General features: G+C 38.6%; 1 protein-coding gene across 5 annotated transcripts in view; it reads right to left on the bottom strand.

Moving 5' to 3' along the window:
* ptprh (protein tyrosine phosphatase receptor type H) overlaps positions 1-22,476 on the bottom strand; it is a 52,760-nt gene extending 30,284 nt beyond the window's left edge. For 3 of the 5 annotated variants that reach the window (XM_034297944.2, XM_034297945.2, XM_053227995.1), the window contains exons 1-4: positions 22,202-22,474; positions 5,536-5,614; positions 1,082-1,345; positions 226-489 (exon numbers count right to left, since the gene is read on the bottom strand). In XM_034297944.2, the coding sequence (XP_034153835.1) occupies positions 226-489; positions 1,082-1,345; positions 5,536-5,614; positions 22,202-22,255 (661 nt within the window). In that variant the 5' untranslated portion in view covers positions 22,256-22,474. Of the gene's footprint in view, positions 1-225; positions 490-1,081; positions 1,346-5,535; positions 5,615-22,201 lie in introns of all 5 variants that reach the window. The other 2 variants (XR_008300748.1, XM_053227996.1) reach the window with 2 other exon arrangements.
* Positions 22,477-23,865: the final 1,389 nt, after the last annotated feature.

Below are 23,865 nucleotides of genomic sequence, written 5' to 3'. Positions count from 1 at the left end.
AGCACCATGTACGGAATTTAAAAACCATTTCTAATTGGAAGGTACAGCAATGAACTATTCATTCGATTGCTCTTTTACTTAAATACTTGATATGAAGAATTTTGTTCCATCTTTTTCTAAAACATTAAAAGAAATTAAAAAAACACATTTTATCCTGTTTGTACTGCAAAAGTTTAATTTAAAGTTATTTAAACTTAAGTTTAACTGAAGAGAAATCACACTTACTAGTGACAGTGGTAAAACTGTGGCCCATGCTCTGAAGTCCTTTAAATACAGTGTAGAGAATGAAGACGTATTCAGTCCCAGCAGTTAGATCTAAGACTGTGTATGTCACTGCAGAACCTTCTTCCGATCCATTGATGCTGGTGTTCTGACTGTTGTAGCTCAGTGTGTAACTGTAATTGCTGTTGTTGTTTACTTTATTCCATTCCAGTATTAATGCAGTCTCATTGCGATTCTTTACAGTAATGTTGGTAACACTTTGGGGAGCTGCAAGAAATAAAAAGTTGTAAAATTCAGAATAAGAACTTGGTCATTACTATTGCCCAGTGTCACTTAATCATTCTGATCTCCAAATAGTCTAAAACAGAAAATAAAGCAGCATAATTAATCAATAACTGTACATGTATAATCATTTCCATGCTTCTATAAAGTTCACAATCTAAAATACGTTTAAAATATTTTTGAAATAATTCTAAACCAAAGGTATTGTGAAATACAAATGTTATGTCACATAAGATGTACAAGATGTACACATTTACAAGATGGTAAATCAAAATTATGGTTAAGTAAAAGTGAATCAGAGTAGATTAGACACAGGAAATTAACTTTGAAATTAATGAAATTAATGAAATTAACTTTGAAGCACCTTATAGGGAATTTAAGAACCATTTCTAACAGGTAGCTATATCAATGAATTATTCTTTAACTTAATTGCTTGAATAAATACATGAATTATATTTTTAAATATGAAGAATTATGTTAATAAATAAAAAGACACATTTCTATCCTGTTTGCACTGCAAAAGATTAATTTAAAATTATTTTAAAATTAAGTTTAACTGAAGAGAGATCACACTTACTAGTGACTTCGGTAAAGTTGTATCCAGTGCTCAGAGCTTCTCCAAATACAGTGTAGAGAATGAAGTTGTATTCAGTCCCAGCAGTAAGATTTATGACTCTGTATGTCACTACAGGACTTTCCATTGATCCATTGATACTTTTATTCTGGCTATTGTAGCTTAGTGTGTAAATGTAATTGCTGTTGTTGTTTACTTTATTCCATTCCAATGTTAGTGTCGTCTCAGTGCGATTTGTTACAGAGACCGTGTCAACATTAGTAAGCGCTAACAGAGAGAAAGAATTGGAAAAATTATAGCTATAATGGTTAAAACAAAGTATTTTTGAGTGTAACTCATCACAAATACAATTGAGGCCAAAAGTTTACATGCACCTAGGCTAAAGACATTCAAACTCAATTTTTCACAACTCCCACATTTCATTTCACCATACATGTACTGTGTCAATTAGGGTATCTACTTTATTTCCATAAGAAATACTTAGGTATGTGGGCCTCCTTGCTCAGACATGTTATTTCAGTTCACAAATTTTCTGTGGGATTCGGGTAAGGGCTTTGACAGGGCCACTCCAACACATTCACTTTGTTGTCTTCAGAGCCATTTTTTAAAAATAACTTTTGGTATATCAGGCATGCTTAGGAAGTCCAAGTTTTAACTTTCTGGCTGATGCTTTGAGGTGTTGCATCAGTATTTCTAGATACTCCTCCTTCCTCTTGATGTCATCTATTTTTTTGAAGTGCACCAGTCCCTTATCTAAAAAAAACCCACAACTTAATGCTGCCACCCCCATGCTTCGCAGTTGAAATGGTGCTCAAATAGTTCAATTTTTGTTTCACCTGACCAGAGAAAGCTCCTTCAGAAGACTGATGATCACCTGCAACTTCAGTCTGGCTTATTTAAGTTGGTCTTGGAGTAGGGGCTTCTTCATTGCACAACAGCTCTTTCAGGCCATGGTGATGTAGGATTCTCTTAATGGTGGATGTACATAGTTTGTTACCTGATGCCTCCAACTACTTCAACAGTTTCTTTGCTCTTGTCTTGGGGTTCAGTTGAACCTTTTGTACCAAAGTTCTCTCATCCCTGGGAGTTAATATGTGCCTCCTTCCTGTATGATCCAGTATTTGTGTGGTCTTAGATTTTTATACTGTATTTGCATACAAATGTTTGTACAGATGCTTGTGGTACCTTCAGTTGTTTGGAAATTGCTTCTAAGGAGAAACTGGACTTGTGAAAGTACATAGTTATTTTTTTGAGGTCTTGGCAGAGTTGCATGGATTTTCCCATGGTATAAAGGTAGGCCCTCAAATACAGCCATAGGCACACTTCCCAATTAACTCGTAATTATGAAACGTGTCCAATCATAAACTTATAAAAGTCATTAAATCCATGTCTGGATTCTTACTCAGACAGTCAACTTGGTGGACCCACTGGAATTCTGACATAGTGAATTAAAGCTGAAATAAATCTCTCTTAAATGATTGTTTTAAAATTACCTCTGATTTGAACAAAGTAGATGCTTTAATTCACTTGCCAAAAGAAATGTATGGTAACATACAGTACAGTGTATGGTGTTGTAAAAAACTGAGACTTTGTATCTAAATGCCTAAGACTGTGGCAGTACTAAGACCTGACTGTCACACCCATATGTGGAATTAAGTTTTCCCTTCACTTGAACCAGGACCCAAAACTGTTCCAGCATGACAATGCCCCTGTGCACAAAATGAGCTGCATAAAGACATGATTTGCCAAAGTTGGACTGGAAGAATCTGGGTGGCCTGTACAGAGCCCTATCCTCAACCCTACTGAACAACTTTGGGAGGAATTGAAACACCAGCTCTGCGCCAGGCTGACATCAGTGCCCAACCTCACTAATACTCTTGTGGCTGAATGAGCACAAATTCTCACAGCCATGTTTCAAAATCTAGTGGAAAGCCTTTCCAGCAGATTGGAGGTTGGTATTAATGCCCATGGTTTTGGAATGGGTTAATCAACAAACACATATAGGTATGATGTCCACATACTTTTGACCATGTAGTGTACAATTGAGAATTCTAAGTGTAGCACAATTTGAGTCCTGGAAACTATGTTATAACTATAAATGCAAGAAAGTAATATATGCAGTCAAGTGTTCATGAAACGATTTTGTAAATGTAGTGCACAACTCCCTCTGTACAAAGCAGGTAACGCAGTCCCCTCTGAAAGTAGTGGAATGGCAAGGCAAATTCTTTTGTTTTTGCTATACACTGAATACATTTGAGTTTGAGATCAAAATATGAATATATAAGACAATAGATCAGAATTTCAGCTTTCATTTCCTTACATTTACATCTAGATGTATTAAACAACTTAGAACATGCCACATTTTGTTTGAACCCACCCATTTTGAAGCTAAGAAAACAGGGAAAATCAATCAGAGCCATTGCACAAGCATTGGGCATAGACAATACAACAATTTGAAATTTCCTGAAAAAGAAAGAAACCACTGGTATACTAACAATCAGACATCAAACAGGTTGGCCAAGGTAAACAACAGCAGTTGATGACGGAAACATTGTGAGACCTGTGAAGAAAAACCCCAAAACAACAGTCAGTGACATCAACAACAACCTCCACAGGGCAGGGGTGAAGGTATCACAATCCACTGTTTGAAGAAGACTATGAGAGCAGAAATACAGAGGCCATACCAGAAGATGTAAACAACTCATCAGAAGTAAGAATCGGAAGGCCAGAGTGGAATTCGCAAAGAAATACAGAGATGAGCCACAAAAATTCTGGAACCAAACTCTACCAAAGTGATGGAAAGGGCAGTGTGGAGAAAGAAAGGATCTGCTCATGATCCAAAACATATTAGCTCATTGGTCAAGCACGATGGAGGTAGTGTCATGGCTTGGAATTGCATGGCTGCTTCTGGAATGGGCTCACTAATCTTTATTGATGATGTACCTCTTGATGGTAGCAGCAGAATGAATTCAGAAGTCTACAGAAACATTCTGTCTGCCAATTTACAGAGAAATGCATCCAATTTAATTGGGAGAAAATTCATCAGGCAGCAAGACAATGACCCAAAACACGCTGTCAACACAACAAAGGACTTCATTGGGGGAAAAGTGGATGGTTTTAGACTGGCCAAGTCAATCACCAGACCTTAACCCAATTGAGCATGCATTTCGTCTCCTGAAGAGGAGACTGAAGGAAGAAACCCCCTAAAGCAAACAATAACTGAAAGAAGCTGCAGTACAAGCCTGGAAAAGAAGAATGCAACAGTGATGTCAGTGGGTTGCTGGCTTAATGCAGTTATTACAAGCAAGAGATATGCAACCAAATATTAAGTGTTATTTACTTTAACACTATCTGTTCCAATATTTTTGCTCACCTAAAAATTGGGTGGTCTGCCACCAAAGGTGCCATGTTCTAAGATGTTTAACACATCTAGATGTTAATATCAGAAAATGAAAACTGAAATTCTGATCTGTCGTGTCATATTCATCTTTTGATCTCAAACCCAAATGTCTTCAGTGTAGCAAAAACAAAAAATTGGCCTTTTTAACTTTACTCTGACAACTAGTTAGCAAGGTGTCTTACATGGCCAAAGATATGTGGTCATCCTTTACTAAGCCATATAATAATAATAATAATAATAATAATAATAATAATAATTAAAGCTGCAAGCACCCAGACTCGGTAAGTCACACATTCATAGCCACATTACAGTTGTTGCCTAAGCAATCACAGGAAAGCAGAGACATAATTTTAGGCAAAGGGATTCAAGAGTGATTTGTAGTTTCACTCATGATGTGTATGATTTGACCACGGACAGTGGTGGAATTCTCTGACTGTAGGAGGAAAGGTTTAGATGAACAAATGGGCAGCAGGGTGGTAGTGCTGCAGCACTGTTTAGACAGGGGTCAAGATGATGTGAGCCAAATTTGGTGACGATTGGATGAAATTTGGTGGAGGAGTAGCAAAAATGGCAGTTAGATGTAAGCATTTTTGGCATGTTATTGTAACTTTTGACCAGTGGGTGGGTGTGATGTTGGTGTGTGTTCGCTTCTGCATACTCCAGGGAATTACAGGAAAAATAAACTGGGAATTTATCACAAACTCTTCAAATGATATAAGGAAAAAAAAGTGAAAGTTGTTACAGTTCTTGACCACAAGGTCACAAAACTTCTTGGGTACATTTGGTTTGAATGTTCCTTAAACCCTCCCCAATCAGTGTGCCAAATTGCAACTTTTTACCAGACAGTTCTATGGGCTGCCCTAGACACCCTAGCCAGAAGAAGAAGAAGAAGAAGTAGTAGAAAACATGGAATAAGAACAGGGTGTCTATGCACCTTCAGTGCTTGGCCCCCCAATAATAATAATAATAATAATAATAATAATAATAATAATGATAATAATACGAAGAATAACAAGAAGAAAAATAAGAAGTAGAAGAAGAAAAAGAAAAACCATACATGGTGGGGTGGGTAGTCCTGTGGTTTTAGTGGTAGCAATAGATGTTGAAACCGGTATAGGCATTGAAGTTGAGGTTCCCTGTAAACAGAATTAATTAATTGTTTACTTGATAATAATAATAATAATAATAATAATCATCATCATCGTCCATCATCTATATAGCATTGTTTTATATCCCAAATCCTAATGTGCTTAACATAAAATAGATTAAAAGTATTTTTATGATAAAGTGCCCACAATTATGAATAAATTAATTGTAAATCTATAAGAATTACTATGAATTATGAGCAAGTACATTTGATAAGGTAGAAGACCCAAGAACTATGAACCTGTTAAACAAGCATGTTTTCTATTCTAGACTTAAAAACGCAGGGTTGTCCAATCTTGTCCGGAAAGGGCCGGTGTGGGTTCAGGTTTTCATTCCAACTAAGGAGAAGCCACACCTAAGTCTATTGAAATCAACTGATTAATAAGAGATCAACTGATTATACAGGTGGAATCAGGTGTGCTTGATTGGAATGAAAATCTGCACCCACACCGGCCCTTTGCGGATAAGATTGGACGCTCCTGAACTAGAGTTTGCATTCCTAATGTTCTCTGCAGCAGTGTTCCAGCAAGTATATAAGATATGACTTCTGTGAATAGGTTGGCACTACAGTCACTCCGCTTTCTCTCTCCTGGCATTCCCTTCCATGGAGCTTGTACATCAGGCTTTGTGGCTTCTTCTGATTTTCAATTTGCACCCTTCCTCACCAGTGTTTTGCCGATTTAAGCCCATCACATACAAATCCACCCAACACAAGCAAAAACCATACAGGCCTCCCAAGTGACTATGGCTGTAGCACTGGCTCCATATGGATTTCTCCTAATAGCACACAAACCTACCTACATATCACATACATAAAGACCTTTGTGGCTTCTTCAGGTTTTCAATTGACATGCTTTCTCTGTGGAGTTTCATTAATATAAGCCCATGACATGTCAGAAGTGCTCGACAGTGAAACCAGCAAGTTTTACCAGCTAGCGCATTTAGAAAAAAACCTACAGGAATCCTGTAGGAATATTATGCAGATATTGTGGGCGTATTTCCATTAACTAGTTAACTCTTACTTAGTATTACGTCAATCAGTATTTATACAGCAGAATTGTACCGAGTTATTGTGTTGAATCATGACCTCAAATCACCTCAGCCTAAGAATGACTCTGAAGTGTATTTTAATCATGAGGAGAGTGTAACTCTATGGTAAATCAGTATTTGAATCAGTTCTAATCAATTAATTAGAAAACAATTAATTAAAAATAATTTTTATAAAGAATGATTGTGTATGTGAATCAAGAAAACTAAGGAAAAACTGATGTGATTCTAGCTTGTGGGAAATCACTAAGCGCACAGTTCTCATTCATACATTGTATCTTTTCAGTCCAGGCCTGTTCTGTCCTTTCTCATGAGAAAGTGTTTTTCTCTACCAGAGTACCTGAAGTTCTTTTTCACCAGTTTGACGTTTGTGATTTCTTATAGTGCATTGTTAAGGGTGTGAAGAAATGTTAACATTATTAAAAAAAGTAAACTGACTGACCTTCGCCACGGTTAAAGCTAAGACAAAGGGACAGTGATGAGAAGCAGGTGTGTGATTAAAAGAAAAAAAGGGAAAATTCCACCTAATGAGATCATTGTTTTAAAACTGTATAAAAGCACGAGCCACGACTATGTACTTTGGATGTTCTGCAGACCATCTCGGCTTTGTTGTTTGATTCAATAAAGTCTATTGATTTTTGGCATCCAGAACCCCTTGTCTTTGTAATTAATTTTCTTGTTCTGATTTGCAGAAGTATTTGCCACGACAATATCCTACAGGATTTTCAGTTCAGTTTTCCTGTAGAAATACCTGCAGAAATTCTGTGAAGGAAAAAAACTACTGTGCAGGATAGATCTGAAATTCTGCAGCACATGGCGAGTATTTGTATCCTGCAGGATACATACAGGGGAAATAACTTCACGACAAAAGCAAAGTATTTTCACAAATGCATTATTTTATTTATTGAAATTATGTCGCATAATGACTGATGCAATCTGTAAAGTTTCCAAGCCAGAGTGCAATTCACACCTTAAAAAACAATAAAAAAGGTAAGAAATGTTTTCGTAAATAATAAAATTAGCCGTGTTTGCTAGTAAGCAAGCTAACGTTACGCTAACCACTGTGTTACAAATAAACAGAACAGCAAGTTAGTATAGCATAAGGATTAAAGATATTATTTCATAAAACTGGGACTATATCTCTACAGACACACGACGGTTGGTGACAGCTGAATTCGTGCATTCGAATACCTGTGCGACTACGGTGCCAAAGTGTGACATCATCTCAGTGAACCGAATATTTTCGGTATAGATTGATTTAGTGGCCCTTTCTGTAAATTACATCGTTACGCCAGTATGTCCGAAATCTTTTTTGTGCATTGTGAGCGACTCATTGAGCAGCAGTCCTGCTCATCCAGCAGATTTTTCCCTTGTGCAGCAACTGTGCTGGACATTCCTGAATGTTTCTATTGTTCTGAAGGCTCCATTCTAAAACCTGTAGGAATATCCTGCACAGTTTTAAATGTGTCCTGCAGAATTTCATCATTCCTGCAGGATACCAGCAAACATCCTGCAGAAAAATGAAAATCCTGCAGGATTCCTGTAGGTTATTTGTTTGTTTGTTTGTTTGTTTGTTTGTTTGTTTGTTGGGGCGAGTAGTGAGTGATCCCTGGGAGTAACAGTAGTCCTGTCCGAATCCTTGGTCAAAATTACCCCTACAGTGCACAATGGTTCAGTATTTTACTTTCTTAACAAAAAAGCTCCAATATGTTTACAATGATAATCTGAAAACTACTCAAAGCTGGTAGAAGGCTGTGTAAAAAAAAAAAAAAAAAAGAAAAGAAAATGCTCAAGTCAAATCCAGGATCAAGTAAATGAAGGGCTATGTAATAAGTGATTTGTACAGAATCGGATTTTGCTGTGTTGTCTGTTGTGGATAGTTTGCAAAATGGAGCTCTGAAGCAAACCATGCTAAAAAGAAAATTAATTATTAAAATTAAGAAAGTGGTCTGTTAGTTAAAGCAATTTACCAATAAGAAGAAATCGCTTTATAAACTTCCTAAAGAGCTCTGTGCTCATATTGTGGAAGGATCGCTATGGTGTTTTAAAGAAGAGACAGAATACGTTCGAGTTTTCCAATTATAATACAGTTTATGTAATTTTTTAAAAATTATTTGAATAGTTTTTATATTAAATAGCAGATATCTGACTTAAGACACTAGTGTTTGTTAATGTTTTTGTAATGTATCTGTAACCTATTAGGATTTCCCAGAGTAATTCCTGCATTAGACTGCTATAGACCACTACTGGAGGATCTCTGTGGGTGAATGAATCTACAGGGTGTCTGAAAAGTCAGGAACCAATGACAGCACCAAGAAGTGCCAAGAAGCACTATCTCTACCCTTTCATCCAATGTTAATACCATTTCTCACCTGTAAGAAAAAAATAAATATAAAAATAAGTGTAAATAAATAAGTAAATTAACAATAAATACAAAATATATGTAGTTTAACTCCCACTGGTTCCCACTGACATTTTGGACATCTTATATATTTAAAGGAAGTCACTGCATAGCATCAATATTCAGGTAGACTATTAAATTACACATTTCCTGAAATCTCTAGTAGTAAGTAGTATATAATAGGCTTTAACAGAACATGAATATAGAACCACTTAATAACTTTTTCACTGTTTACATGACCTGTGATCTAGTAGCATTAAGGCAAAATGGCCTGGGTCAGTTCATGACTCATATTCTCAGGGAGTCTACACTATACAGACCACAGTAGAAATTTATTGTGAAATAAATCAGAGATTGCATCATACTTGTCATCCTTGGCCCTACCAGTTTGGAGAATCTGTGTTTTGTACAAAGTTGCCTACAGTCAATGGATTGAATACACTAAACTCACTTGTGCCCAGTATGCAATAGCCACGCAATACTGTAGTGCTGCCAGGCTATAGCAGTCTTACTGAACAAAGAGGGAAAACATCTTATTAATGCATTCACATTTATTTAAATAAAACTTTATTTTAAGCCCTAGATAGAATTAAATTTACATGGGGTCCTAGGGTAATTTTGTATTTTGCAGGTGCTACTGTTTATTTTTGTTTGGATTGGCCATTGTAGAAGCATGGCATTTGTGGGTGGGAAGGGACGAGTCAGGAGGAAGGTGATTTTATTTATTTTTTTTTTTTACAAAGCTTTGTGCTTCTTTTAAGTAAATCTCCATCACAGCTGAAGCTAGACCGTTCCCCTGCTGCCCCCACCTTTCAACAAGCCCTGAACAGAGTTAAGCCCTAACAATTCGTACAGTTATAAAGGGTGTGTGACATGAAAGATGTGCCCTGGTCAATGGGGATCTCTTTCGGGAACCAGACTCAGGAGATAACTTGGAAGAGTGCCTCTGCAATGCTCCATGTTGAGATGTTGTGAAGAGCCATCACTTCCAGGTATTGTGTTGCATAGTCCACTAAAACTAGCACAAAACGATGCCCTCATGCAGTCTGTTCTAATGCCTCATCAAGGAGATTAATGGAAGAGGGCACTTTTGGGGTGGATGGTGGATTCACCAGCTGACACTTACGACATGCTGCACATTGCCTGTGAACATTGCTGCAAATGCCCGGCCAATAGAAATGGACCATGAAATGGTTTAATATCTTATCCTGTCCCAAATGCCCAGCCATGGGATTATAATGAGCTGCATGGAACAGCATTTCCCTACGGCTCTTAGGTACCAACAACTGGGTCATCTCTTCCTTAGTCTGAGTGTCCTGTGTCACTTGATATAACATTAATTAATCTTTAATACTGGAAAAATATAGTGGGATAGTGGAACATTGGGCTGAATTTGCTGACCATCAATTACTCTCACTTGGTTAAAAATGTGACTCAGGGTTTCATCACGCAAGCTCTCCAAGGGAAAATCCCTGAGAGGAAAATCTGGGAAGGGTGGAGGCGAGGAGCCCTCCCCACCCTCTGTGTTGCCCTGACGCTGAGCTGACATTGATAGCACCGGCACCACCTCCCCAGCCAAAACTGCGCACATTTCACACCATGCCTTGCTACTGCAGGACCCATCCACAGCCCTTTCTTTTACTAATGCCTGAAACCCAGGCCAATTTGTCCCAAGAATTAGTGGATGGGTGAGGCAAGGACTAACTGCCAACTCTACTCTATGCTTTTTTTTTTGATCAAGGTTTTTTTAATTGTTTTCAAATTATACAGAAAGAACAAAGGTATACAAAACTAAACTCCCCCATCACCCAAACACCAGACATAGCATAAGAGTACTATACATGATCAGACGTCCGTAAACAAAGAAAATAATAATAATAATAATAATAAATAAACAATATGAAGTAAATATAAATAATATTCCGCACCCCCTTTCTTTTACAATACCATATTTCCTGCTTTCATTTCTTCAACAAAAGTTAAAGTTAAATTTTATAAAATGCCCCACTAGACCCTCTAACTGTATACCTAATTTTCTCCAGCTTAAGTTGGTACATGACCTCCCTTATCCAGTGGCTGAATGTCGGTGGAATAGGGTCTTTCCATTTAATCAGTATCAGTCTCCTAGCCAGAAGGGAACAGAAGGCCAATATTTAAATTTAACTTTTACTAAAACTAATGTTTTCCGGGGCCACACCAAACAATGCAATAAATGGGGATGGCTCTACTACCTCTCCAAATAGCCCAGAGAAGGTCTCAAAGATATTGGTCCAGAACATGTGAAGTCTTGGACATGTCCAAAATATACGCAGCAGAGTTGCGGGAGCCTGCCTGCATCTATCACATGTGGGATCTATGTCAGCTTTAATCTTAGAAAGTCTGACTTTAGACCAATGTAAACGGTGTACAATTTTAAATTGTATTACAGCATGTCTGAGGCAAATGGATGATGAGAAAATACCCTGTATTATTTTGTGCCAGACTTCCACTGAAATTAGTTCACCTAAATCTGTCTTCCAATTATTTTTGAGTAGATCTAAAGGAGTTGAATCATACATGCTGAGTAATTCATAGATCCTGCTTATAGCCTGTTTTTGGACTGATTTACATTAAAAAATTGAGTCTAATAAAGAGATTGGAGGGCATGATGGAAAATAATTAGAATTCAATGCTACAAAGTTCCAAAGTTGCAAATACCTATAAAAATGTGATTTGGGAATGTCAAATTTCTGTACCAACTGTTCGAAGAACGCAGACAGTGAGACCAAACCCTTTCTAGCCCAAACCTCAAAGGCATCATCCATGTAATTTCTAGCAATTGGTGCAGCCTGTGATACCTCTTTAAGGGAGAACGATCGTCTAATCTGATTCCAGATTTTAACTGAATGTACAACAACTGGATTAGAAGTCAAGCTAGAGATTGGCTGAGTAAATGGTATTATAGAACACAGTAAAGCTACTAAAGAGGTGGACCCAACCGAAGCCCCCTCCAGAATTGTCCAAACAGGGGCAGTGATGTCATTCTTTAACCAGAACATCAATGCTCTTATATTGGCTGCCCAGTAATAATACATGAAATTTGTAAGTGCCATCCCTCCATTTGAATGAGGTCTCTGCAGTGTACTTCTTTTGATGCTTGGTGTTTTTTTGTTCCAAATAAAGGTCGATATCTGATTATTTAATCTGGAGAAGAAAGATTTTGTTAAGAAAAATGGAAAGCACTGAAAGATATACAAAAACTTGGGCAGTACACTCATCTTTACTGTATTAATTCTTCCACCCAATGAGAGACGGAGGTGGTCCCAGCGCTCAAAGTCTTGTTTTAGATTAGATAAGAGAGGTGGATAGTTGGCCCCATATAAATCTTTATGATCATGCGTGACCCAAACCCCAAGGTATTTGACCCCATCACCAACAGGCATTAGTTCACTTTTCTGAATATTGACTTTCTAGCCAGATATTTTGCCGATTTCTGTAAGTAGAGTCACCAATTTAGGAAAACTTATCAGGGGTTGTGACAGGTATAATAACATGTCGTCCGCATAAAGCGAAACCTTATGTTCCAATCCTGCCCGCTGAATGCCTTTGATATCGGCTCTTTGTCTCAGAGCTAAAGCAAGTGGTTCCATTGCAACTGCAAATAGAAGTGGGGACAAAGGACATCCCTGCCTTGTGTCGCGTTGAAGCTCAAAATAAGCAGATATATTATTAGTGCGCACAGCAGCCATCGGAGACGTATATAAAAGTTTGATCCATGATATAAGCTTACGACCAAATCCAAACCTCTCCAGTGTATTAAAAAGATAGTCACTCCACCCAGTCAAATGTCTTTTCTGCATCCAATGAAAGCACTACCTCCGGTGTGCCGGGTGGAGAGGGGCTATAAAGAATATTCAAAAGTCATCTAATGTTAAAGAAAGAATAACGATTCTTAATATAACCTGTTTGGTCAGGTGATATGATGGTGGGTAGAGCCCCCTCTAAACGTCGCGCGAGGACCTTAGCAAGCACTTTAGCATCAGTATTAAGAAGGGAGTTTGGACGGAATGAGCTGCACTCGAGAGGGTTCTTGTCTTTTTTAAGGATTAATGAGATAACTGCCTGACGCATGGTTGGTGGTAGGGATTTTAATGAAAGCGATTCTTCAAAAACTGATAACAATAAAGGGGAAAGCTGTTCTGAGAATTTTTTTTTTAAATCTGTTGGGAAACCGTCCGGTCCCGGTGATTTGCCTTTCTGCATAGATCTAATTGCTAATGTTATCTCTTCCACCGTGAAGTCTTCTTCCAGTTCAGTAGCCGTCACAGGGTCTATAGAGGGGGTACATATATTATCCAAAAAGTCTTCCAGCGAATGAAGGTCGACACATGAATCAGAAGTGTACAGTGACTGGTAAAAATTCTGGAAACATGAATTAATTTTTAAGCTGTCAGTATTTTTTAAGCCCTGCTCATCATTGATTACAGGAATGGACTGATTGGCAATCCTTTGCCTCAGCTGATGAGCAAGTATTCGCCCAACCTTGTCCCCATGCTCATAGCACACATGCCGTGATTTAGAAATGAGATACTCAGCCTGCCTTGTTGACAGGAGATCAAACTCAGTCTGCAATAGTATACGCTTTTTCATTGTATCTGCAGAGGGCAAATGACTATGTAGCCTATCTAGTTCCAGTATATCGTCTGCCAGCTCTTTAAGGCGTGCAGTGTTGCTTTTATTTTTATTTGCACAATATGAAATTATCTGGCCTCTTAAGTAAGCCTTAAGTGACTCCCATATAATTGAAGAAGACATCCCTGGCGTTGATCTCAAGGAATAATGTAATCTCAGAGGAGATGAATTTAGTAAAAGTTTCCTCTGATAGAAGCAGAGAGTTAAGTCTCCAGGAACGGTAGCTAGACCGTGTATTAGGAATACGCATTTTCATAATTGGGGACCACGATCAGATATAACTATAGCTCCGTAATCACACTCCGTAACGAGAGGAAAAAGTCTTTTATCCAGAAAAAAATTATCTATACGGGAATAGGTCTTATGGACGGAGGAGAAGAAAGAATATTCTCTGGAAGTAGGGTTGCGAAACCACCAGACGTCAGTTATGCCATATGATTCAAGAAAAGGTTTAATTGACCGTGCCGATTTAGATAGGGGAGCTTTTTTGAGCGAGCTACAGTCTAAGATGGGGAGAGTGTGCAATTCGTGTCACCACCAAGAATAAGGTGGTGTGATGTCATATTTGGTAACTGAGAAAAAAAATTTGGAAAAAAACGCAGGGTTATCCCAGTTTGGCGCATAAATATTGGCCAGGATGACTGGAAAAGAATAAAGCTGCCCCACCACAATAACTTATCGCCCTAAGGAATCAGCCTCTACATTAGTCATAGTAAATGGCGTATATTTCTTGATAAGTATGGTTACACTTCTGGCCTTTGAATGAAAATTGGAGTGATATATCTGTCCTGCCCAACTCCCTCTAAGTCAAACATGATCCATTGTATGTAGTTGGGTCTCCTGAAGGAATGCGATGTCTACATTAAGTTGCTTTAAATGTGCAAATATCTTTTTACGTTTCACTGGGTGGTTAAGTGACTTAACGTTCCAACTCATAAAGTTGACTGAACAATCATCTAACCCTTTGGAAGTATTAATGACAGTCATATTAAGGGGAAGTAATTGTATATGTGAAATCTATAAAAGCCAAATGACAGCAAATGGGAATTAACTTATTATCTGACAAAATAAGTCTGGTAAGTAAACAAAACTGATAAACCCCCCTCCCCCTCCCCCTTTAGCACCTACAAGAACATGGTGACCACAAAACCCTTCAAAAACAAATCCACACATTAAGTGTTTATGTTTGGGAACTCTATAAAGCCAACGGCTCAGGCCCCCACCGAACCTGCCATACTAAAGTAACTCAAATAGCGCATTATGATATTATATCATAAAATCTGCAACATAACACAATAATAATAATAAAGAAAATTAAAAAATAAAGTAAGCCTAATGACAATGGCAAAGGCAATAACAATATTATATGCTTACCTCAAAATATAACCGAGCAACACAAGCTCACAATTGAGGATGAACAATATTATTTATCGAGATATAGGCAAATAAGAAAGGGAGCCTTAACAGTGCAGTAATAATAGAATCAGTGGCACTGACATCAACAGATAAATATTGTCCTGTCAAAGTTGTCCATGAAATGAATAAGTCTCTCACTCACGACTGAGTGGTACATTCTTATCCCCCTATGGAAGAAGCTAAAGATAATGCAAACAACTAGGTTGTTGGTCTGCTGGGGTATGGTTTAAGTTGGAATAAGGTATAACCGAATAGAACTCAGTCTCTGCATTATTTTCAAACCTCTGTAGGGATAATGTTCTTCTTGCTTCCTCTGCATCTGTAAATACCTTTTCTTTAGCATCATACGAAATACGTAGATGGGCTGGGAATAGGATGCCAAACCGGACGCCCTGACAATTGCGCAACAATTTCCGAACCTCTGTGAACGCGGCCCTGGCCTTGGCAACGCTTGCAGTATAGTCCAGGAAAATGGCGATTGATTCTCTGTTGAATCTGAGCGGAGCTCGAGTACGCGCACGGCTCAACACCTCAACAGTCTTGGTAATAATGAAGTTTAGCCACAATGGCACGTGGTTTCCCATCCAATCTTCTTGGAGCCAGACTTCTAAGCACATCCTTTTCCAGTTGTAGCGTTTCTCTCAGCAACCTCGAAACCGCCACAGTGGCGCTTGATCCATCTGTCTCAGCTACCCACAGTATCCTGATATTGCACCTTCTCATCCTTCCCTCCATGTCTTCGCATTTTTCTGTTAGCACGGCCATCTCTGCTTTCAAATTAGTTACCACAGACTGTAAAGTTGTCACCTCGTCTGACCACGTTGTTAGGCCGCCTTCAACCTCTTTTATCGTAGTCTTCATTTGATCTATCTCGGAGTGAATCGCTGCCGTGTTGTTTTTTATTTCCTTTTTAACTGCTTGTATTTCGTTTTTCTACTCTATGCTTTTGACCCTGGAATTTAATAAAGACTGGCACCAGCAGATACTCATGAACATCCCTGTGCACACACCTCACCTTCATCACTCGTGCATTTCCCAATGCCTACATTGAATCAGGCTTTGATGGTCTGGTTACACCCTGAGTCCACCAAGGCCTGATTGTATACTCACTGACACACGGTGTGTTTTTGCTTGACTGGGGGAGGCCTGTGGCATATCAGGGGCGGATCATTGTTCCCGCTTCCAGTAGGGAATGCTGATCCTAGAAATGTCCAAAATCCCCATCATGCCAGCCAAACTGCCTGGGCTTGCAACAGTCTTTGTGGGCACAGAAGTTTCTATCTTTGTGGAGAGAGAGGGAGTGTGGAGGACATTAGAGAGGAAACAGAGGGATGAGAGGAAAAGTGGGGTGAGAACTGGGTTCAGTTGCCAGTTCCTGGCACCTCAGCCCTGGGAGCTGGAACTGGAGGGGGAGGAGAGAGAGAGGAGGTGGGGAGGAAAAAAAGAGTGAGAGAACGGAAAGCTGCCTACCACAGCAGATGCTGCTAAGTGATTCTCTGCTAGCTGGATGGCTTCGTCCAGGGACGCTGGTTGGTGACATTGGACTCACACCACTGTTCCTGCCATAAGCCACATGATGAACTGCTCCAGTACCACCAGTTTGAAGATTCCCTCAGCATCTTGCTACTCAGCCACCATCCACCGCCAACAGGAGTTGTTGGCTGCTGTCCAAAGACGAATGGGAGGCCGACCTCCATAAGTTTCAGGACCCGGAAGCGTCATAAATGTTCCTCCAGCGACTGGCCGACCCACTGCAACACTGTGTTCCTCATGGTCTGATACTCCAGCTGTGCATGCAGTGGCAGCTGCTGGGTGATGAACTGGGTGGCGAGCTTGGCTTCCCCTGAAAGCAAGGGGAAGAAGCATAGGGCCCACTTGTCCTCTGGCCACCCCCATGCAGTTGCCAGGAAGGCCTGTGGAGGACATCTTTGTGAGGGTAATGGCTGGGCTGGGTGGAGTGGCCACAGATGGAGGCACTGCAACTGCAGGCGTGGTTGGTTGCACCAGCATCTGGAGCACATGTCGGTTCTCAGCCTGCTCCTGAGCAATCATCTCAAACCACTGCTGCTGTTCATGGCGCAGCCTGATGGAGAGCCTGATGATGTGTCTGGTGGAGGCTGACAAGGGACTTAATGACCTCACTATGTGGAGAAAATTCCATGACAGCGTCTGCTACCATTTCCTTGATTTTGGCACCACTGTAGAATCCTGGTGTATGTGGGTGGGAAAGAGGACTCGGGTGACAGGCGACTTTTTTACAAAATTTCATGCTTCTTCTATTTTAAATTTTTTTTCTGTGAGTACTTTTCAGCATTACGTAAATTCACCGTGATCACACACAGGTGAGAATCATCATGCATTACCTGCCGGTTCGACCCACCTCCTCTCCATCTGCAGCCGACACTCGACCATGCCCTTGCTGCCACAGTCAAGTTGGTGTTTTTCTTTGTCCTCCTCTGAGAAAATTATAGGCTGAATTACCAACTGTTTTGACAAACTGAGCAGTCAATCCATAATTTTAGTCCTGTCAGGATACACACAGCTGTGATTTTATATGCAGATGTCGCCTCTCGTTGGAAAAAAAGATGTTTGACTGCTACTAATTGCAGTAATTAGTCTTGTAGCATGTATATCAGTCGCTCTCCCCTAAGATGTTAAACACTTCCAGAATTGCGAATTTAAAAATGGATGCTGTAGAAGAGGCACTCAACCATATACTTGGTCTGTGTGGTAAAGCCTTGAATACAAATGCTACCTGGGAAAGCATTTTCAAGAGGAGAAAGAAAATAAAATCATTAAGATAAGCAAGATCTCACAAGCTGATTAAAGGAGCCAAATGCAGCTAAAGATGCTAATGAGTTATCTGTAATGAAACTTATTACAGATGTATCCCTAATAAACTAATCCAATCCGAATAGGGTCATAGTCCTCAGGCTGCGCTTCCCTCTGAGAGGCCAAAGAGGCACAGGTAACCTGGTTGAGGGTGCCAAATCTTTCTACCTGATTGGGACAAAGACAACTGACAGTTAATGGTCAGAAAGGAAATATCTCTCAGACAAAGCTACAAACATAGCATTTCTACTCTCCTCGGTTGAGTAGCAGGAGGGAGAATTTTATTAAACTCATTGTATATGTATATACACTGTACTTCACTCAAGGGAACAAGTTTCATCTGCACATGGCTTCACTTCAAATATTTTAGCTACCAGGTCATTTAAACACTTTGCTTTCCAGGTTTCCTCTTCTGCTTATCATTTACCATTGTCTATGGTCATTTATGATTACAAGGTTGTTTAGGCTGTCGTGCTGGGGGACCTTCACACCCCTGCAAACACTGGGGGAACACGCCCCTCATCTCCCCCAAACCTATGCCTATGTTCATAAATCTGAACTTACAGACACTCTGCCATCAGTCAGGGTTACATTGGCTACAGGGTTACATACTCATTCTTGGTACCCTAACTTCAGAACTTAAAGCACACATTAATATAAATATGTCAACATGTTATTGCATTCAAAAAAAAAGTATCACATTCCAATTTAGAATGCAACACAAGCAGCTGTACACCATCTCTAAAACAATATATTTTTCAAACCATTATGTTAACTAACCCAACACTTTAGCTGAGTAACATGAACTAAAACATGTTTTTCTCTCTCTCTCTCTCTCTCTCCCTTATTGCTGCACATATGCTGTTAGGATTTTGGAGGAATCCATGTCAGTCCATCAGAAAACCGCTGCATGCCACAATTTCCCATAAACTCCTTCTTATTTACATTTTACATATTTGGCTGATGCTTTTATAAAAAACAACATACAATTTAGACAGGATACAACTGAACAAATTTCTCAAGTGCCTTTTTCAAGGCCTCAGCAACCTTCCAATCAGTAGGCAAATGACCTGACGGTGCACTTGTCAAATTTGTCAAGATCAGACGGCTGTACCAAGAAACAAGCTCAAAATACTTGGGGGATTTCAGTATTGTAGCCGGCTTCACATAACAAGAAATTCTCTGGCTTAGTTGGTATCACAATGTGGGTTAACAACTCGTTAAGTTGAGCCAGTTTTTCCTTTTCAATGGCATTGGCTTGGGATGCTACCTACAGAATTTCATTGTGGCTAACACAATGGACAGTAAAACTTGAAAGTTTAATTTTCAATCTCATCAAGTCCTGTGGGCATTCACACTGGCAGCTGGATTAGGTTAAGGCTGTATATTTTATGGCAGAAGAACAAATGATAATAATGAATTCCTTTAAATAGGGGTCTTCAGTCTTATCTAGAAAGGGCCGGTGTAGCTGCAGGCTTTCATTACAGCAAATTGGAGGCACACTTGATAGTTGATTCAAGATCAGTTCAAGATGAACTGATTAACCAAGTGAAATCAGGTGTGGCTCCTGCTTGGTTGGAATGAAAGCCTCCAGTGACACCAGCCCTTTGTGCATAAGATTGAACACCCCTGCTTTAAAGAATTAAAATGTATAAATATGTCAAAAAGCAATATTATCGTTGCTGCCACGGCATGAAAGCATGTGGCAAAAATATCTGTTCATGTAAATGCATGTTAGATAACATAACTTAGAAAACTTATAATTTTATTTTATTTGACATGATACTTAAAGTAACTATAATTGCAAATAAAATAACTACTGGTAAATTGTCATTAGTAATGTCTTTCTTTGTCTGATTGCTTTGCTTATGACAAAGTCCTCTGGTGATATTTCTTTCAAAAAATGGTGGTGCCATCCACCACCAGATTACACACCAGCTACAGAATTGGCCCTTCAATTGAGGGCCACACCTCTGAAATACACTATATGGCCAAAAGTTTGTTGACATCTGACCATCACACCCATATGTGCTTGTTGAACATCCTGTTCCAGATTTAGTCCCTCTTTGCTGTTATAATAACCTCCATGCTTCTGCGAAGGCTTTTCACTATATTTTGGAGTGTGGCTGTGGGACTTGCCCATTCACCCACAAGAGCATTAGTGAGGTCAAGCACTGATGTCGGGTGACCTGTCAGGTGAAAAGCCTGACCAGAGACCAGTGACAAGTAACCACAGACAGACAGAACAGTCTGACACATTATTCTAACAACTGAAATGTATTATTTCTAGTGTGCACAAAGGAGGGAAATTGGGAATAATTAAAAGCCAGTTTCCTATTCTGCCGGTCCTATTTTTGTTTTTAAATATGGCCTGGCTTCACTGATGACAGAAGGCAATGTACAGTTGAGGTCCAAAGTTTACATACCCCTGGGCAAAGACATTCAAACTCCACACGTTTTGTGTTACCATACATTTCCTGTGTTAAGTCTATTAGAGTATATACTTTATTTCCATAAAAGGTAATTTCAAAATAATAGTTACAAAACAGATTTATTTCAGCTTTAAGTTACTATTTACACACTATTTATGTAATTGACACATTTCCACTGCTCAGAAGTGGAACTTTTGATCCATTGGAATTCTGAAGCTGAAATAAATCTCTCTATTTAGTTGTTTTAAAATTACTTCTGATGTGAACAAAGTACATGCCCTAATTGACCTGCCAAAAGAAATGTATGGTAACAATAAAAATGTGTATGTTGTGAAAATTGAGTTTGCAGGTCTTTAGCCTAGGTGTATTTTGATCTTTACTGTAAATGGCTAAATAAAGATCCAAATGTATTGGTTCGTGAGGATATAATTACTTCATAATTCATTTAGCTATGCAGAGGCTTAATAAGCTTGTCTACATCCATGGCACCTAGAGGGTGTAGAAAATTCATCTTGTGCTGAAATGATTGAGTAGAGTATTGGGGAGCCAAAGGAAGAACATCATCATTAACATCAACAAACACAATGACCACCAGGCTTTGCAGGTTGGCAGGGAATGCTTGTCATTTTTATTGTGGCAAATGTATAAAAGTACACTATTATCTTCCAGTAATCCAACTTTATATAGCTGTTTCCTTATTAGTCTATTCTGCATTATATAGGCCAAGTTTACATCATGATTTGTACACTGTATATCTCTGCAGCTTGTGTACATTTCTGGGATAAAACAGCCACAAATTCATGATTCATACTAGAAAATAAAATTATTTTGATTCTTTATTTAGATTTAAAAAAAAAAACAGCAAAAAAAAAAAAAAAAACATGTACAGAGCAATATAAAAGATGCAGAAAGCATTTTGGTTTAATGAGCTCTGGTATTTAACTCACGTCTTGCACTAAACATTTTGTCTAGCTTCTGTTTTGCGTTGCCATTATATGGTTTGTTGTGTTCCTTAGTCCTTGTATTTCTCTCTGCCTAGAATTCCTAGTTCATGTTTTTGTGTGTCTGAGTCTACATTGTTTAGATCCACTGATTGTTTTCATTAAATTCAAATCTGCACTTGCATCTGACTTCGCCTTCATTATATGACACTAAGCAAACCATAAAAACACTGGCTAAAATCAACTCTCATAATTCACCATGGAACTTGGAATCGTGATTGAATTATTTTAATTTGAATTTGATTTTGTGCATGCATATATATTTTACAAGATCACAAAACTTAATACCTACTATAGATGTAGTTCTTTGAAGTGCCAGGAAACATAAAAAAAAACTGCCTTAATGTATTATTTGTCTCCTGTGACATTAGATCAGTCGTACTGCCTATTCAGTAAAATCATCAAACAAATGTATTGCTTGAAATGGGTGTTCAGATTGTAGATCTATTTCTATTCCTATTTAATAGTTAAACAGGTTTGAAGCTGTGTAAAAAGACAAGCTGCTGTTAATGGTTTTCTACAGTATATGCCATAAAAGGGTCTATAGTTCAGGGTAATTTCCCTGGTGATTATGATGAAACAAAAAGAAAAATTAACTAAGTCTAATGGTTAACTGATGTTACTCTCAAGAGAAGCTATGAAAGTTGTTTTTCCTCCTAAACTGTACAATGAAAACATAATTTCTCTAGTATATGTCATGTAAATGTGATCTAAATTTCTTTGTGTGTAATCATATATCTTTGCGTCTCTGTCCAGTGCAGACCAAGACTGACTTACCCACACAAGAGCCACAAAGTGACACAGAGACAGCAACACCACAATTCCTCTCATGATGAAACCAGCTCAAGCAGTGCCGAAAGCTTAATGGGGCTCTCTGCTGACACACTACAGTCTAAAAATCACCTTTGTCTTTCGTTTCTTTTTGTAGACACACACCCTTTCTCTCCCCTGACTCAATGAATTATCATATATTGTTTTAATGGCACTTCTCTTTTTAATGCTGCTGGGAATATCCACGCACTTCAACCTTTGCCCTCCCTATATTATACTTCCTTATTTGAAACGCTGTCCTTGTATTATCACACATAGTTTCTTTTTTGCACATCATTTAGGACAATAAAAGAAAGTCTAAAAAGCCAGACTGCTTATTTGAATTACAAACAAAGTATCTAAATGGATTATTAAACTGATTCTACATTATTTGTGGACGTAAAATTTGCCATTTTCAGACTTGAGTTTAACATGAGGTGTGCAGATTCTAAGTATTCAGAATTTGAACTTGAACACGCAGAGTCTCAATTATGCACGATTCGAACCTTGGGCTTAAGCCCATTTTTATTGTGAAATATGGGCTCAAGCAAGCAGCAGTATTAAGTAAACACAATATGTCATGCTAAGATGTGTAGGCATTGTAAATAAGCTCAGGACATTTCTGCTCCCTGCCAACCTCTGCTAATCACTTCTGGGACACTTCCTTGTTCTGGACTATTTAAGCTGCTCATAGCTTATTGTGAAATTCCAAGCCTTGATTATTTCCAAGTGCCTTACCATGTGTCATTTTGATTTAATCTTTGGATAATGCTTTTGCCTTGTTTCTACTATGAACAGTGTTTCTGACCCTTGCCTGCTTATGTTGACAAATACCAATCACCCATAAATTATGAAGTGCATTCACGGTGCAGCTGATTTGCATTAGTGACACCCACGACTAAATAATAGGCAAAGCTCACAGGGAGCTGAAAATGGTATAATGATGACTAAATGGCAAAAGATAACCTTACATTTCTGGCTGTTAATGTGAAAAATTGTTATGGCCCTAATTATGTTTAATAGTATTTTAACCACTTATGTATATACTTTTCCCATTACCTGAACAACCAGAACAACCATAAAATAAATAAATAAATAAATAAATCATCAGATAGTGAAAATCTACTCAATACCTTTGTGAAATGTACACCATCATCCAATTTCACTCACTAAACTCCACATCAGTTACTGGCCACAGCAACATGTGATAAAATTACACAGCAATACAAGACCCTATGCATTGTGGACTGAATTCCTCCACATTGGCAAGAACACTGGCTGGATAGAACATGTAAAATGCCAGGAACAAAAGTTAATACTAAACAACCCCTTTTAGCAAAAACAACAGAACTACATAACAATTGGCCCCTCTTTCCCTTGGAAGACTCAGCTACAGTTTACTAGTTTACCACAAAATATTATAAGGAGGAATAGAAGAAAATGAAGAACTAGGAGGTGAAGACGAAGACAAAGAAGAAGAAGAAAAAGAAGAAGACATATTACCTGGCAGTCCTAGCCCCATATCCCACCCCTCTCCTATGGATAATAGCCAAGGATCTTTCTGTTCACATGGTCAGCCAAGAAATATTTTCCCTCCTCAGCTGAACGATTTCCTATGTCACTGCAGATAA

Source organism: Pangasianodon hypophthalmus, chromosome 22, assembly GCF_027358585.1.
Source record: "Pangasianodon hypophthalmus isolate fPanHyp1 chromosome 22, fPanHyp1.pri, whole genome shotgun sequence".
Lineage (NCBI taxonomy): Eukaryota > Metazoa > Chordata > Actinopteri > Siluriformes > Pangasiidae > Pangasianodon > Pangasianodon hypophthalmus.
Note: the sequence above shows the minus strand (reverse complement) of the source record. Positions and strands in the feature narration are given on the sequence as shown.